Source organism: Tachysurus vachellii, chromosome 8 (assembly GCF_030014155.1).
Source record: "Tachysurus vachellii isolate PV-2020 chromosome 8, HZAU_Pvac_v1, whole genome shotgun sequence".
In the NCBI taxonomy this organism is placed as follows: domain Eukaryota; kingdom Metazoa; phylum Chordata; class Actinopteri; order Siluriformes; family Bagridae; genus Tachysurus; species Tachysurus vachellii.
The window spans coordinates 3139760-3155510 of NC_083467.1; the positions used below are offsets into that span (position 1 = coordinate 3139760).

At 39.0% G+C, this 15751-nt stretch overlaps 1 protein-coding gene across 1 annotated transcript in view; it reads left to right on the forward strand.

The window, feature by feature from the left end:
* The window catches only part of tmem163a (transmembrane protein 163a), a 37907-nt gene that overhangs the window by 19622 nt on the left and 2534 nt on the right, over positions 1-15751 (forward strand). Inside the window, exons 3-7 of the mRNA XM_060875750.1 lie at positions 4590-4633; positions 4941-5032; positions 6066-6162; positions 12631-12742; positions 15496-15637. Of these exons, the coding sequence (XP_060731733.1) occupies positions 4590-4633; positions 4941-5032; positions 6066-6162; positions 12631-12742; positions 15496-15637 (487 nt within the window). The remainder of the gene's footprint in view (positions 1-4589; positions 4634-4940; positions 5033-6065; positions 6163-12630; positions 12743-15495; positions 15638-15751) is intronic.

A 15751-nucleotide genomic window follows, 5' to 3' on the forward strand; every position in this document is an offset into this window, starting at 1 on the left:
GAGTCAGTGATGCCTAAGGATTCATTTGAAATTCACTTCACGCACCATGTTGTAATAGAAACTCCTCTTATCCCAGCTCTGTGCTGACACCGAGACTGAGGCTTACAGCCGTGGTCGACGTGAACAATGGTCATTAGCAGTCTTTGCACAGATGGAGATCTCTCAGCACAAACACACACACACACGCACACACATACACACACACACTTGTTTTTCTGTCCTTGTGAAGACATAATTATTAATGCAGCTATTTGATCCCCAATTAAAATAGCTAGAGTTTAACCTCAGAAATTAAAAGGAAAGTTTTAATAAACGCTACAGTATGTTTTGTTCTCATGAAGACCAGCTAAATCTCCCTGTAAGGTCAAAACTTTCAGATATTCCTATGCTTCAGGGTACATTTATTCTCAACCAAGCTATAAAAAGCATTTAAACATAATATAGATACAAGATAGACACGAATATATCTACTTTCAGTCTCTCTTCTCCTTTCAGTCTGGTTCCTCTCAAGGTTTCTCTCTCATGTTATCACTGGGAGTTTTTTTTCTCCGCTGTTGCTTGCTCGTTAGAGATTTTCAATTTTTAAAGCTGTTTTGTGGCAATGTCTTTTGCAATAAAAATGTATTCTTTGTAGCGTCCTTGAGAGTTGAGATGACTGTTCTACAAATGCAAATATATTCTACAAAGTTCTTATTAGAATTTTTTCTTTAGTGATGTACAGACTTTTTTGAACTTTGAAGCATGAGTATGCATATGATACGCTAATATAGTGTTAGCTACTTTTAGAATATAACTTGCTTTGTATATTAAAGCACCAAATCTGCATAAGGAACATAAATTATGGGATTTTACTGGTGTGAAAATTATTATTATTATTAATTCATTCATTTTCTACATTTTTTCATTTTTCCCTGGTGGTGTGAGGTGAACGTGCTAACCACTAAGCCACCGTGCCCCCTTATTATTATTATTCATTCATTCATTTTCTACCGCTTATCCAAACTACCTCGGGTCACGGGGAGCCTGTCCCCGTGACCTGAGGCGATCTCAGGCATCATCGGGCATCAAGGCAGGATACACCCTGGACGGAATGCCAACCCATTATTATTATTATTATTATTATTATTATTATTATTATTATTATTATTATTATTATTATTATTATTTTATTGTTTTTTTTTTACTTTACTGACTTTTTAAAGGTTTTAAAATTTTAAGGTCTTGTATTATGAAAAGCTAAAATGTGATATGCCTAGGGGAGCACGGTGGCTTAGTGGTTAGCACGTTCGCCTCACACCTCCAGGGTTCGATTCCCGCCTCCACCTTGTGTCTGTGGAGTTTGCATGTTCTCCCCGTGCCCCGGTCCAAAGACATGCATGGTAGGTTGATTGGCATCTCTGGAAAATTGTCCGCAGTGTGTGTGTGTGTGTGTGTGTGTGTGTGTGTGTGTGTGTGTGCCCTGTGATGGGTTGGCACTTCGTCCAGGGTGTATCCTGCCATGACGCCTGAGATAGGCACAGGCTCCCCGTGACCCGAGGTAGTTCGGATAAGCGGTAGAAGGTGAGAGAGTGAGTGATATGCCTAAAGAAACTTGGACAACACAACAGAAGCATCGTTATTGGTTGTGGAAAAAAAAATTGTTGGACGAAACAAATATGTGAAGGAAATGAAACCTGTCCAAATTAGACGATTAAGTCGGTGCATAGAACTGAATGAAACCGACATTTTAAGTAATTGATTGCGCTATTAAGAGTTCAGGAATCCGAAAGAGCTTTCTTTAGTGCTTTTTTTCCCCTACTCTATTCAATTACAAGCAAATGGAGGATTTAAACTCGTGAAACAGTGACGATAGAAATACTCTATTAGCTGTTCAGAGCTACCAGTCCCAAAAATTTTTTTATTTGCAGTAGCAAAGTATTTCTTAACATGTCAGGCGATTTTAAGATTCTTACATCAGTTCAGCTGATGTTGTGAACCAACAGTCAAAAATCTATATCGGAAAGCCACCCACATGTAAACTGACTGAAAGACTGAATTCCTTTTCCGATTACTTATTGCCTAGCTACAGTTGTACATCCGTATTCAAGCACCGTTTTTGTATTGCGCCATGGCTAAACAAACACCATTGGACTTCTGTATGCACAAGCTTTTTACCATGCATCTTCTTCCTAGATAAAAGATTCAACATTCAGAGGCTCATTTGTATTCCAGTGCATTTAAGAGACAGTCAAGGTCACATGTTCTACCTTCAGTCAGGTCTTGGACAATGCAGAAAGGATGGAGCTGCTCTGGGGCTGCATGAGATGCCTGGCAGGTGTGCTGCTATGACTCATTGTTCTCTGGCTGCGGATTTCAAATATACAGATCAATAGAACAGGAAGCTTCTCTCCTCACGAGAGAAGAGGTGAAACAAATAAGGAGACAGGAGACAGTTACATCTGTAGTAAGCCAAAAACTGATGGAAACAATAATGGAAGAGCTAGAAGCAGAAGGAATTGAAAGTGATTGACTTGATTCGCTTATTTCTGGTCATAATTATTACAACATTTGCAGGTATAGAAGTTGAACCATTGAAGCTTGCGTCCACTTTTATAATGTGGCAGCAGACTGGCATTTTTATCCAGAGAGTAAAGGATCACAGAAAAGGTCCAGAAAGACATACCAGTAAGAAACATGAGTGTACTTGCTCAATCCCTTTGCATCTTAAAGGTGGGGTGCACGTTGTTTGAGAAATGCTTCAGAAAACCGATTCGGGCCGACAAACAAAACAAACATGTAGCCAATGAGCAGAAAGGGGTGTGTCTTGTCAATATGCGGCGCATGTGTGACATCAGCCGAAAGCAATTGAAACATTGACATGGCGGATAAAAACGAAAAGCAAAAAAAAGGCTTACGATAAGGCAAGAAGTAGGACCCGTGTTAATATAGGATCAGCTTTCCAGTGCTGGAGAGAACTGAACGTCTTCCGCGTGGAACGTAGCTAAACCTTTAAGGGTACGACACACAGTACTACAAAAACACATTTGTATTACCATAGTATTAATCATTGAGTTATATAAATATATATATATATAAATATAAATATATAAATATCCCCTCGGCCAGACGCCCCAGCAGGTTCCGCCATAATAGTTGCCTGGGTTACGTATGTATGTGTGGGGCGGAGCTATCAAAACAGGGGTGACACCCATTTGGATTAGGGGCGTGTTTGTTTTGGTGATTTCAAATTCTTTCAAACATCGTGCACCCCACCTTTAATGTCATTCACACAAGCAGTACTTTTCCTTGCTAATCATTTACTATTATACGGTCTGCTGGACCCCGCTGAGGAGGTAAGTGATGGTAGGAGCAGTGGCAGTTTCCTCGGTCTTGCTGAAACATAAGAAAATTTAAATAAGCCAGTCTGTGACTGAACTCAGAGAAATGAGGACATGTCTGAGTGTGGCTCAGGCCCAAGCTTCCTGTTGATGCAAGATTTCCTAATGCAATGCATATGCTTGAGAGCGGTGGCCTATTGCAGAGGAATAGTCACACAAATGAGATGGTGTGTGGCATCAACAAACAGGAAGAGATTTTTCCCCAGTTCCAATGTGTCATACCATACAAGTCTGGTTGTATAATGACATTCATTCACTCATCAAAACAATTTAGGAGAAACAAGGTGGGACTGATTCCTTTACATTGCATGGAATCTGTTCAGGCGGACCCTCTTAGGGTTATCTTTTTCATGTGTTACATACAATGGGACAAGTTCAGCATTCGATCTTTTCACCAACACTAAATCGACACATTATCAATTGTGTTTGTCCCTAGCAGAGCAGTGCAACCTCCCGGGATAAGATGCCCCATGCCTGGCTACACAATCTACTCCACTTCAAATCAATACTTATTCTTACATTTATGCTATTTGGCAGATGCCCTTAGCCAGAGTGACTCATAGATATAGAATCACTTGTTTCTCACATATACATTAGAGTATAGTGAAATTATTTCTTTCCAACTTTGGAGTTTGGGGTCAGAGCACAGGCTCCTCCATACAGTAATACAGTGCCCCTGGAGCAGGGAGGGTTAAGGGCCTTGGGGTCATGGGGTCAAATAGTGGCAGCTTGGTAGTGCTGGGGCTTTAACCCCAATTCTCTCTTCAACAATTGTGTAGGATTGGGGTTCAAGCCCTTAAGTCCCTTATCCCTCCCTGCTCCAGGGGCTCTGTATCATAGCTGCGCCTGCACTCCAACCCCAACCTCCTCAATTGGTATATGCAGATATGGGTTATGTGGAGATAATAAAGGCTTCTATGCCCCCAATTCATTCTACCTGTTTTATTATTCCATCTTTGCTATCAGTTGAATATCAGCTGTTGCTTCTGTTTGGCTGGAAAAAAAAACATACATCTAGATTGTGTCTTTGTAGATAAGATTGGACATCATTGGTTTCTGATAAAATACCTTTAGGATATTTAGATTTTTATTTTTTTAAACTGAAGTTCAATTCTTTCTTCAAAATACATCCTTAAAAAAGTAAAATACTCATTTGTTTATTTCCTTATTGGGTAACGATTAACTGTCTCTCTGTTCTTTCTTCTTGTTTAGCCGTATCCTTCATGCGACACAGCGCATCAGCCTTTGGATTTGCTGTAAGTTGTCATTAATATGCATTTAATATGTCTAGTTACTTTGTGATGGTTTTTTTTTTTTAAGTGTCATTGAGTTGTATAACATAAAATATTAAATAATGAAATATTAAATAATGTTAGTTGTTCTAGTTAGAGATGATGTGATCATAATAGTAGTATTTAATATGACTTAAATACTTCCAGAGACTCTATCTCAATGGCAAATAACCAGGCTGTTACATACTGTATATGTCACATTCTGCCAGGTCAAAAAACTAACTTTAGATCAGAAAACCCATTTTCTAACGGCTAACCATTGGTATTACAGTTTGATGCCACACTGGATGTGCTGACATCAGTCATCGTGCTGTGGCGCTACAGTAACGCAGCTGCTGTGCATTCGGCCCACAGAGAGTACATGTAAGTACAAAACAATACATTCATTCGTTCATTTTCTACCACTTATCCGAACTACCTCGGGTCACGGGGAGCCTGTGCCTATGTCAGACGTCATCGGGCATCAAGACAGGATACACCCTGGACGGAGTGCCAACCCGTCGCAGGGCACACACACACTCTCATTCACTCACGCAATCACACACTATGGACAATTTTCCAGAGATGCCAATCAACCTACCATGCATGTCTTTGGACCGGGGGAGGAAACTGGAGTACCCGGAGGAAACCCCCGAGGCACGGGGAGAACATGCAAACTCCACACACACAAGGCGGAGGCGGGAATCGAACCCCCAACCCTGGAGGTGTGAGGCAAACGTGCTAACCACTAAGCCACCGTTCCCCCCTCCCAAAACAATACAATAATCCACAATTTAAATAAATAAATAAAATAAAATAACATTATCAACATTTGCCTGTGTGATGTAGAGAAATTTGTCAAATGTTGGACACTTGGATAAAATGGATAGAATATAAGTAGCAATATTTAAGTAGTATTTAGCAAAGGTGTAGATGTTAATAATCTTCTCATCAATTTGTTTTTTTTATCTCAGGCATTTATAATTACTGGTAATTTGGTTCTTTTGGCCCATAATGACCTTTAAGAGGTGTAGAGTATGATAGTGATTGACAGAGAAAATGTCCCTTTCTCCCAAACGTACTGAGATTAATTGAGTTGCAATGAAGAAGAAATGAACGCCGCGCTCCGTCCTGAATGCTGAACGATTGGCGCCTGGTGGCTGAAAGTCACAGACAGGGCTACTTATTGTGAGTAGGAGTAATGCAGCTTTTTCATTTTCGAGCTGAAATATTTTACATCTGGAAAGAATCAGAACCAATTCGCCAATCAGGGGTCCGAAAATAAGAAAACCTTTTAGCGCTTGCGTGAATACTTTACAGCTTTAAGGCTAAGCAGGCGGGTAGCTAGTAAATCTCTGATTGTCTCTCATTATTTTGCTAGGGTTCAGTCATATTAAATGCATTTTCTTACCACCAGAGCCTGTGTGATACTGGGGGTTATTTTCATCCTGTCCTCCATGTGTATCCTGGGCAAAGCCATTCATGATCTGTCCACCAAACTCCTGCCTGAAGTGGTGAGTGAATCTCACAACACAACACAACACAACATATCACAACACAACACAACACAACACAACATGACACCTGGCCTTCATTTTTAAACCTATATAAAATAGAATATTCATTAAAAACACTAAGGAAGGATCTACAAAGTATGTACTGTAAAATATTAAAGGACTGAAAAAGTTGCCGAAATTAAATATGAATATATAAATATAAGGAATTGAAGAAGGCATGAAAATTATTTTCAATCATTCTTTGTACCAAATTTTGATGTCCTAAAACCTCTGGATTATTTTACGTAGAACATGTTCCACTTATTCCAATTATATTTACTCAGTGTATCCAAAAGTGTTGCATCACATTTCTCTTCTTGGCAACCATCATTTCTGTAGTAGTAATTGTCAGCAGACGAACAAATCCTCATGTCTAGCCTCAAAGGTTTGCCATTTTTGCAGTTCACCTTAGCAACCCAACACCAGCTCCAGTTTTTTTCCCCCTTATGGCGGAAAGACATCTAATTAGTAATGCATCACAGATCCAGGGCTCTCATTCAAAATGCACTCTCTGTCCAGTGTCAGAAGGGACAAGAAAAAAAAAAATTGATGAGGCAGAAAGCAACAGTCACCAGTTTTCATTTCCAACACAGCTGTTCAGTCCAAGCAAGACTACACATCATGATGCTCCTCGCCCACATTCGGATTGAACTGAAAAGCTTAGACTAAATATAGTAACGATATTTAACTTTTTTTTTCTCCATGTGTCTGAGGATCTTTTTCTGCACTTCCTTCCTCTATTAAATGGTAATGAAAGTGAGAAAGAGAGACGTTGCTACAGCGGTGCAGATATCACAGGTTCATCTTCATTATTCCAAATGAATACCTTATTAATTCATTAGACCGTGATCCCAAAGATCCTTCTTTCATCCTACAATGATAAATGAACTTGATTTAGTTCTCTAGGTGATGAAGGCTTGTTACTTGTGTTACTTGTGTTACTTGTGTTGTTACTTCGATTGTTAATACATTTCTGTGCTCTTTTTTAAGGTTTGGACATACTGGTGAATTATAAATTGTAAAAGACTTTTAGTACTGTATATCTCCAATATAAAGACAGCCATACAATATGTAAATGAGTCACTTGTTCATAGTGGAGTTAGTGAACTGGGAATGTTCACGTTAATTACTTAATGTCATTGAAATGAATAAATTTAGGTTGTTGCACACCAGTTATAACAGCCAGATTAACTAATCACGTCAAATCAGTTCTGTTTTTATTATCGTCTTGCATTTGTGGTTAGTTGTTTTCCTTTGGTACAAGTACATTATACATGGGCAGAGGTAGTGTTAATTTCGTCAGACGAGACGAGACGAAATATGTTCGTCAACAACCTTTTTTTTTTTTCATGACTAAAGCCCTATTCGGACGGGATTAGTTTTACGTGGGGACGTGGGGGTAAATAATTATTACCAGAGCTTCTCTGTGATTTTAGTCCCGTCCGGATGTGCCATTTCGGTAATCATTACGGACAATGTCAGTAAAGATTACGGCGACTTTTACCTTCTGTAAAAAGGTCCGGAAAAATTACCTCAGGTAATACTAATCCCGTCCGAATAGACCCGCTGTAAATATATATGGTAAAATTCCGTCATTTCCTGTTTAAAAGTAGTTTTTGGCGCGTTTTGCAAGCATGGAGGCGCCATGTTGTCTGTTTGCGCACGTGATAACAGGAAGCAACGTCATACGCACATGACGACAAGGAGGTTACCCCTCCCACTTCTGCTAGTTTTACTGAGATGTCTTGTCCTGTGCGAATTGACCAATTAATATTACAGACGTCCTGAGGTAAAATTGCATTACTCCACGTCCCCACGTAAAACTAATCCCGTCCGAATAGGGCTTAAGACGAGACGATGACAAGACTGCACCGCTATCCAAAAACGCTGACTAAGACTAAATTAACATGCATTATTGTTGAGGAAAAAAGACGAGGCGAAAATGTTTTGTATAAAATAATCTCTCTTCATTTTCGTCTACAATCGTCTCTGCTTTTTCATCAGCTGTTACGTACGGTGGCCGGGAAGTGCAAAACAAATTAACAAAACCGAAAACACATTAACAAAACCGAAAACACATTAACAAAACCCAAACCAAATTAACAAAACCGAAAACACATTAACAAAACCGAAAACACATTAACAAAACCCAAACCAAATTAACAAATCAGAAAACACATTAACAAATTCAAAAACACAACGACAAGTCAGACAACCCAGAAACGGTAGTGTATCGTTTTTGAATGGAAACTTACCGATCATTGGACAAGACACCTGTCACTCAAGATATACAGGTATGGAATCTTATGTGTAATGTGTAAAGTTCTCCGTTTAAATAAAGTTCTCCGTTCAAGAAAATAACAGAATTAATCCACAGTAATCCATTCCATCCATCCATTCCAACTTTTCCCTGTGGCAGACTGTTGAACTTCATGTATACTTTGAGTGACAGGTGTCTTGTCCAATCACAAACTATACCAACCGCTTCCGGGTTGTCTGAAATGTCGTTGTGTTTTCTGATTTGTTCATTTGTTTTCTGATTTGTTAATTTGTTTTCTGATTTGTTCATTTGTTTTCTGATTTGTTAATGTGTTTCATGCACCGATTCAGACAACCCGGAAGCGGTTGGTATAGTTTGTGAATGGAAACTTACCGATCATTGGACAAGACGACTGTCATTAAAGATATAAAGGTGAATGAAAGGTGTCTCGTCCGATGATGGTGTTTCCATTAACAAATTATACCAACCGCTTCCGGGTTGCCTGACTTGTTAATGTGTTTTGGGTTTTGTTAATTTGGTTTGGGTTTTGTTAATTTGTTTTGCACTTCCCGGCCACCGTAGTTACGCCTTTAAAATATTCAGAACGAGTTCGCGGCTTCGCGCTGTTTAGTGTGTGCGTAGAAACAATTCGTCCACACGCCGCTCAAAAAAAAACAAATCCTGAGCGCAAGTCCACCCCTGGTCTAGGCAGGCTTTTTGTGTTAAATTATATTTCCTGTCGCTGCGCAGGCTCTTTTATTGAACATGACAGCTTATGTCCCGATGACCGGTCTTTGCATTACGATTAAAAGCAAGTTCGAGTGAAACATGTCAAAGACTTTTTTTTTACTGAAATGTTTATCAGTAATAATCTCAGTAATAATGTGTTATCTTAAAAAAAAGACTACAATTTTTTGACTAAAACTAGACTAAAATGACGAGACTTTTAGTCGACTAAAACTTTACTAACAAAAAAAGATATGTGAATGACTAAATATGACTAAAACTAACAAGGACATTTGGCACAAGACTAAGACTAAATTAAAAATAAGTGACGAAATTAACACTAGGCAGAGGTACAGTATGGGGACACATGACCATCATACCCTTTTGTAAGCCTAAGGTTAAGAAGTTGAAGAGCACAGACTTGGACTCAATCCTTTCCCCACCTCATTCCTTTAAACAGTACTTTTGACTGTAATGTTTGAGACGGACGTACTCTTCTACACCCGTATAGTGTAATGATTAAAAATATCGCTATTCGATATCACAAAGAACACCGTGGTTTCCCTTTTTGAGAGTCGGTTCCTCTTAAGGTGTCTTCCCCATTTATTTTCGGGAAGTTGTTCCTTGTTTTTGTTGCCTCTGGCTTGTTCATTAGGGATCTAAATCTAATGTATAATACATCCTGTTTTCTGTAAAGATTTGTGATATCGCGTATTCTGAAAGTGCTGTGCAAACAAAATTTAATTGAATGACGACTTTTAAAGTGAAATGGCTGTCTTAGGAAACATTTATAGAGAGACATAACATCAAAAAAAGGTGGGGGGGTGTTAAGTCTTGACATGGCATTATGCCATGTTTATGCTTGACATAGCATTTGTGCTAAGTAAAATTACTTTTTATCACAAACCTAAGTAAGACAACCTACCAGCCAAGGCAGGTCCAGGGAACAACCTAGCGCAGATTAATAATGTATGAGTGGAATAGGTTTCTTGGCTGTTGCGTGGGAGTGTGGCAGACACATTAGTTTAAGCCAGGAGAGACGACAGTGGAAAACAGCTCGGTTTTTCCAGCAGTGACTGTACAGTAATTGCAGATTCTGCTGGATGTGCTGCAGACCACTATAAACCAAGTACCTTTGATCAGTCATGTTTCATTGGTGTTCATCTAGTTCAAATCTCATCAGTGCATCATTGCCAACCACGGAAATTTTCACATTGCACCGATCCTTTTTCTTTTATCACATCATGGTTGTGTGCTTCTTGTTATGCCTTCTTTCTTCAACACATCTTCATTGAATTCCGTAACATCTTTTGGCCTGGGGAGATTCACAGAGTTGTCGAGTATACAACAGAGAAAACGTTGTTTCCTTGCGAGTGTGTCGGCAGAGTTAATAGAGGATAAAGCGAAAGCAAATGCCAAAGAACAGATGTATGTTATGGATGAATCAGAAAGTAAGTTCTCTTTATAACATGGATTTTAACACAGAAGATGTGTGTGACTGCTGTGATCAACTGATCCTCCACCTCTATCGCCAGCCGAGGATGGGGAATTTACTTTAAAATGTGAAAATCTTTCATTTTTCCAAAAATATCACCATATTGCCTGCATTTTAAAAACACAGAAAGCTTTAATTTTAAGAGAACTAAAAACGATATGATTTTACAGACACTTTCTCGTGACTCAAAGTCGCACTTTCAGCTTTTATTTCATCTCCATTTCCTCCCGAATTGACGGATGAGGCAGAATATAGAGACAAATGGAACAGCTGATTGTAAAGAGACAATATTGCTGATTGACATTAGACCACAAGTGGGGCTTGTTAAAAGTACCTAATGGAAATAGAAGATACAATATACGTATATAGTACATTTAATTTTTATTTTTATTTATTTCTTCAGTTGTAGAATTTTTGGTTGTTTTCTCTCTCCTTTTTTTGTTTGTTTGTTTGTCTTTTCAATTTTTTATTATGCCTAAATAATTGAATTCATGTTCTTCACAATAAAGTCCATTTATAAGTAGAAATAAACAGAAGGTAGAATTTTGAAATATTTCAAATAAATAAATATTTAATATTCAAGTCTCTATTTAAATGTAAGCAAATGCGATAAAGATCGTGCTACTGCTTTGTACAAAAGCACAAACTTCATGATGTCTAATCTTTAGGTTGTTGCCAGTAATATAATTTGCAATGAAAATTGTTGTATTACTTAGAAATGAATGTGAAATAGAAGCGTTTCCGTTCTTTTGTATCTCATAACTGATTGGTAGCTGATCAGTTTAACAACCTTCTTACTTCGATCATTACTTACTTCATAATTAAAGTATTATTTTATTTGTTTATCATGTCATATGAGCGTAACTGGTTGTATATTAGCTTTATATTACACTTTTTTATCCTCGTTTGGTAAATTTTCTTCATTGCTACTCAGAGCTATTCATGAAATCAATAATGTCATATTTAGTAAACAGAACAAAATTGATGGCTGTCTTTCTTGAGGCGATTACTGAGCTCATGATTAATGAGCCTTTTTACATTTTGTGCTAAAAGCGTAGGGTGTTTTTTTAAAACGCTTTTCAGCAGTTTCGACTTTCTGCGTCTGTATATTGTTCCTTCTGTATCACTTGACTCGGGAAATTAGTCCATTAACCCTTTTCATGAGGTTAGATTTACACTCACCGGCCACTTTATTAGGTACACCTGTCCAACTGCTCGTTAACGCAAATTTCTAATCAGCCAATCACATGGCAGCAACTCAATGCATGTAGACACGGTCAAGACGATCTGCTGCAGTTCAAACCGAGCGTCAGAATGGGGAAGAAAGGTGATTTAAGTGACTTTGAACGTGACATGGTTGTTGGTGCCAGACGGGCTGGTCTGAGTATTTCAGAAACTGCTGATCTACTGGGATTTTCACGCATAACCATCTCTAGGGTTTACAGAGAATGGTCCGAAAAAGAGAAAATACTATATCCAGTGAGCAGCAGTTCTGTGGGCGCAAATGCCTTGTTGATGCCAGAGGTCAGAGGAGAATGGCCAGACTGGTTCGATCTGATAGAAAGGCAACAGTAACTCAAATAACCACTCATTACAACCGAGGTATGTAGAAGAGCATCTCTGAACGCACAACACGTCGAACCTTGAGGCGGATGGGCTACAGCAGCAGAAGACCACACCGGTACTAGTAAGGTGTACCTAATAAAGTGGCCGGTGAGTGTATGTGTTAGAGCAGAGAAAAGTAACGTGAAGCAAAGCGAGGAAGATGAAGATAAAATAGGTAACATGAAGAAAATCCATGAGACATCATGCATAACATTCATAAGCTTCAGCAACTGATATGGAGATTATGTCAAACCTCAAATTATAGACTTATAGATATATGATGTTTTGGTGCTACATAAAAGTCAGTAACATACTAAATGCATTTTTGTTTTACTTTTAGGATGATTTTCTCTTCAGTGTATCTATTGTTAGTGGAATACTGTGCATCATTCTGGCCATCGTCAAATTCATGCTGGGGAGGGTGTTGACCAGCAGAGCTCTGATCACTGACGGTAGGTATACACACAAACACACACACACACACACACACACACACACACACACACACACACACGATAAACAGTAACACAAGACCCCCTGGTTCGGCTCACCGATCGAAGCAATTTCTCTTCATTGTATTGTTACAACAGTAAATTTCCATATTCGTCATTTTCATCTTAAATTCAAAATATTCACATAACTAGAAGGATTTAGGGGGGAGTCCATCCTGATTGTAGGTGTGTAGACAGTGTGAATTTACCAGATTTCATCTTGACTTAATCAGGATGCTAGGATGTCACTTCGAACAAGAAACGAACAGTTAACTATCGTTCATTCATTCATTCATTCACTCATCTTCTACCGCTTATCCGAACTACCTCGGGTCACGGGGAGCCTGTGCCTATCTCAGGCGTCATCGGGCATCAAGGCAGGATACACCCTGGACGGAGTGCCAACCCATCGCAGGGCACACACACTCTCATTCACTCACGCACTCACACACTACGGACAATTTTCCAGAGATGCCAATCAACCTACCATGCATGTCTTTGGACCGGGGGAGGAAACTGGAGTACCCAGAGGAATCCCCTGGAGGTGTGAGGCGAACGTGCTAACCACTAAGCCACCGTTAAAAATAAACATCAGTACAATAAACAGTACTGGTTTCTGGTCATCTTTTTGCATAGGATGGTGTTCTAATTCTAGATGGTTCTAATTTACTATCCATTAAGTTCCTTTTAACTGATTAAATTACATTTAGAAATATTAAAACTAATAACAGATACTGACCAATCCCATCCCGGGTATTTATCATGCGATCGCTAGGTGATAATATTTTAAGGACATGAAATAAAAATAAGGTTCAAGGCCAAAACACTTAGAATTACCATGAAGAAATCTCATCGTTCTGTTGCTCAAAATAAGAAAGTTCTTGAATAACAAACCTCTTAAATAAATAAATCAGAATTTAGTCATTTCAAAGCTCTTAAATAAATAAATCAGAATTTAGTCATTTCAAACATCGTGTTTTAAAACGATGTGGCAGGTAAGAAACAAATGGCAAGACTTCTTCAGTCTGGAAAAAGTTGATGAATGAGAGCTTTAAGATTGGTAGGATGCGGTTACATACAGTACATCAGCCCTCACCAGAGAAGAGGAATATAATGGCAGATGAAATAGGTTCAGATGAAAATCTCAACACCCTCGATGATTTCTATAGACACTAAAAATGGCAAACTGTCCAATGTCCAAAGCTCAATCTATGACACAGCGTGTCCTCCAGTGTGCGCTGTTATATCGCTCTTCAGCTTCAATTTCCTAAATCACGACCAAAGGTCATCACAAAAATATATGCACAGTTTGGATACATGCTGCAACCCAGTAAATATCTACCAGCGAATGCACCATGCTGTACCATCCAATCACATGTCATACATGAACACATGATTCATGTGTATTCCCAGAACTTAATGTCTCTATGTCCCTATGTTGTTGTATATACACAAGGATGTGATAGTTAGTGGTTAAGCTGTTGGACAACTGGTCAGAAGGTCATGAAGCCTTAGTGTGAGGAATTGTATGCACCTTTACGCCTGGTACAGTAGGGCTTTATTTAATGCACAGTCAATCAACATACCATCGATAAGATCAATAGATTTTAAATTTAAATAGAAAACAGCATTTGGACAAACCATCCAACCTTGTGGATGATGTATTTTTAGTATTGAATCTCTTTCTAGAGCTGCCATCTTCACCACACGAGCAGCATCTTTCTCTATTCGTGTGTAAATCATTAACTGTGAGGACGTTTTCCATAGCAGCGTTTACCTTTTTAAATTAGACTCACATGCAAGCAACAGCGTTCTGAGTATAACTAATGGGCCGGGATACTCATTCGTTTACAAATGAATTACATACAACATTAGTTATGAATACTAATTAAAGAAAATTAATCATTAAAGGTGTGTTTTCGGGACACCCACCGTGTTTTATTAATTAAAAGAATTAGCGACTATAACTCTTGGAGACAAGGAGGCACGGTGGCTTAGTGGTTAGCACGTTCGCCTCACACCTCCAGTGTTTGGGGTTCGATTCCTGCCTCCACCTTGTGTGTGTGGAGTTTGCATGTTCTCCCCGTGCCTTGGGGGTTTCCTCCGGGTACTCCGGTTTCCTCCCCCGGTCCAAAGACATGCATGGTAGATTGATTGGCATCTCTGGAAAATTGTCCGTAGTGTGTGATTGTGTGATTGCGTGAGTGAATGAGAGTGTGTGTGCCCTGCGATGGGTTGGCACTCCGTCCAGGGTGTATCCTGCCTTGATGCCCGATGACACCTGAGGCTCCCCACAGGCACAGGCTCCCCGTGACCCGAGGTAGTTCGTATAAGCGGTAGAAAATGAATGAATTAATGAACTCTTGGAGAAAAATAAATTTGGATTCTGCAGACTCAAAAACCAAAACCTGCCACAAATGCAGCCAATAGAACTTAAATTTCTTGTGTATTTTCTACCAAGTTGAGTCACAACTGTAAGAACTGTGATATGTTTATCATGTGTTTATCGGCCAGTGTTACACAATGTGTGATGAGGTATTTTTGAACCAACTGGCGAAAAAATAAAGCACTTCTAAGCCATGTTCTTGGTTATTAACTAGAATTTCCAGTACTGCTATTATTACACATCTACAGGATATTCAACGAGTGGGTTAAACATTTGGACTGTGTTATAAATGTCGATAATGAAACATCTTGATTTTCTACTTCGATAGGTTTTAACTCTTTGGTTGGAGGCATCATGGGCTTTTCCATCCTAATCAGCGCTGAGGTATTTCGAAACGAGCCCACCGTCTGGTTTCTGGATGGCACCATTGGGGTTCTGATAGGCCTCATTATTCTAGCATATGGAATAAAGTGAGTGCTTTAGTTTTTAGTTACATCAAGCACATGCATGCTACAGATAAACTACAGATTTTAATTTTGTCAGAAAATAAGTGATCAATACACTGAACACTTTTTTTTTTTTTT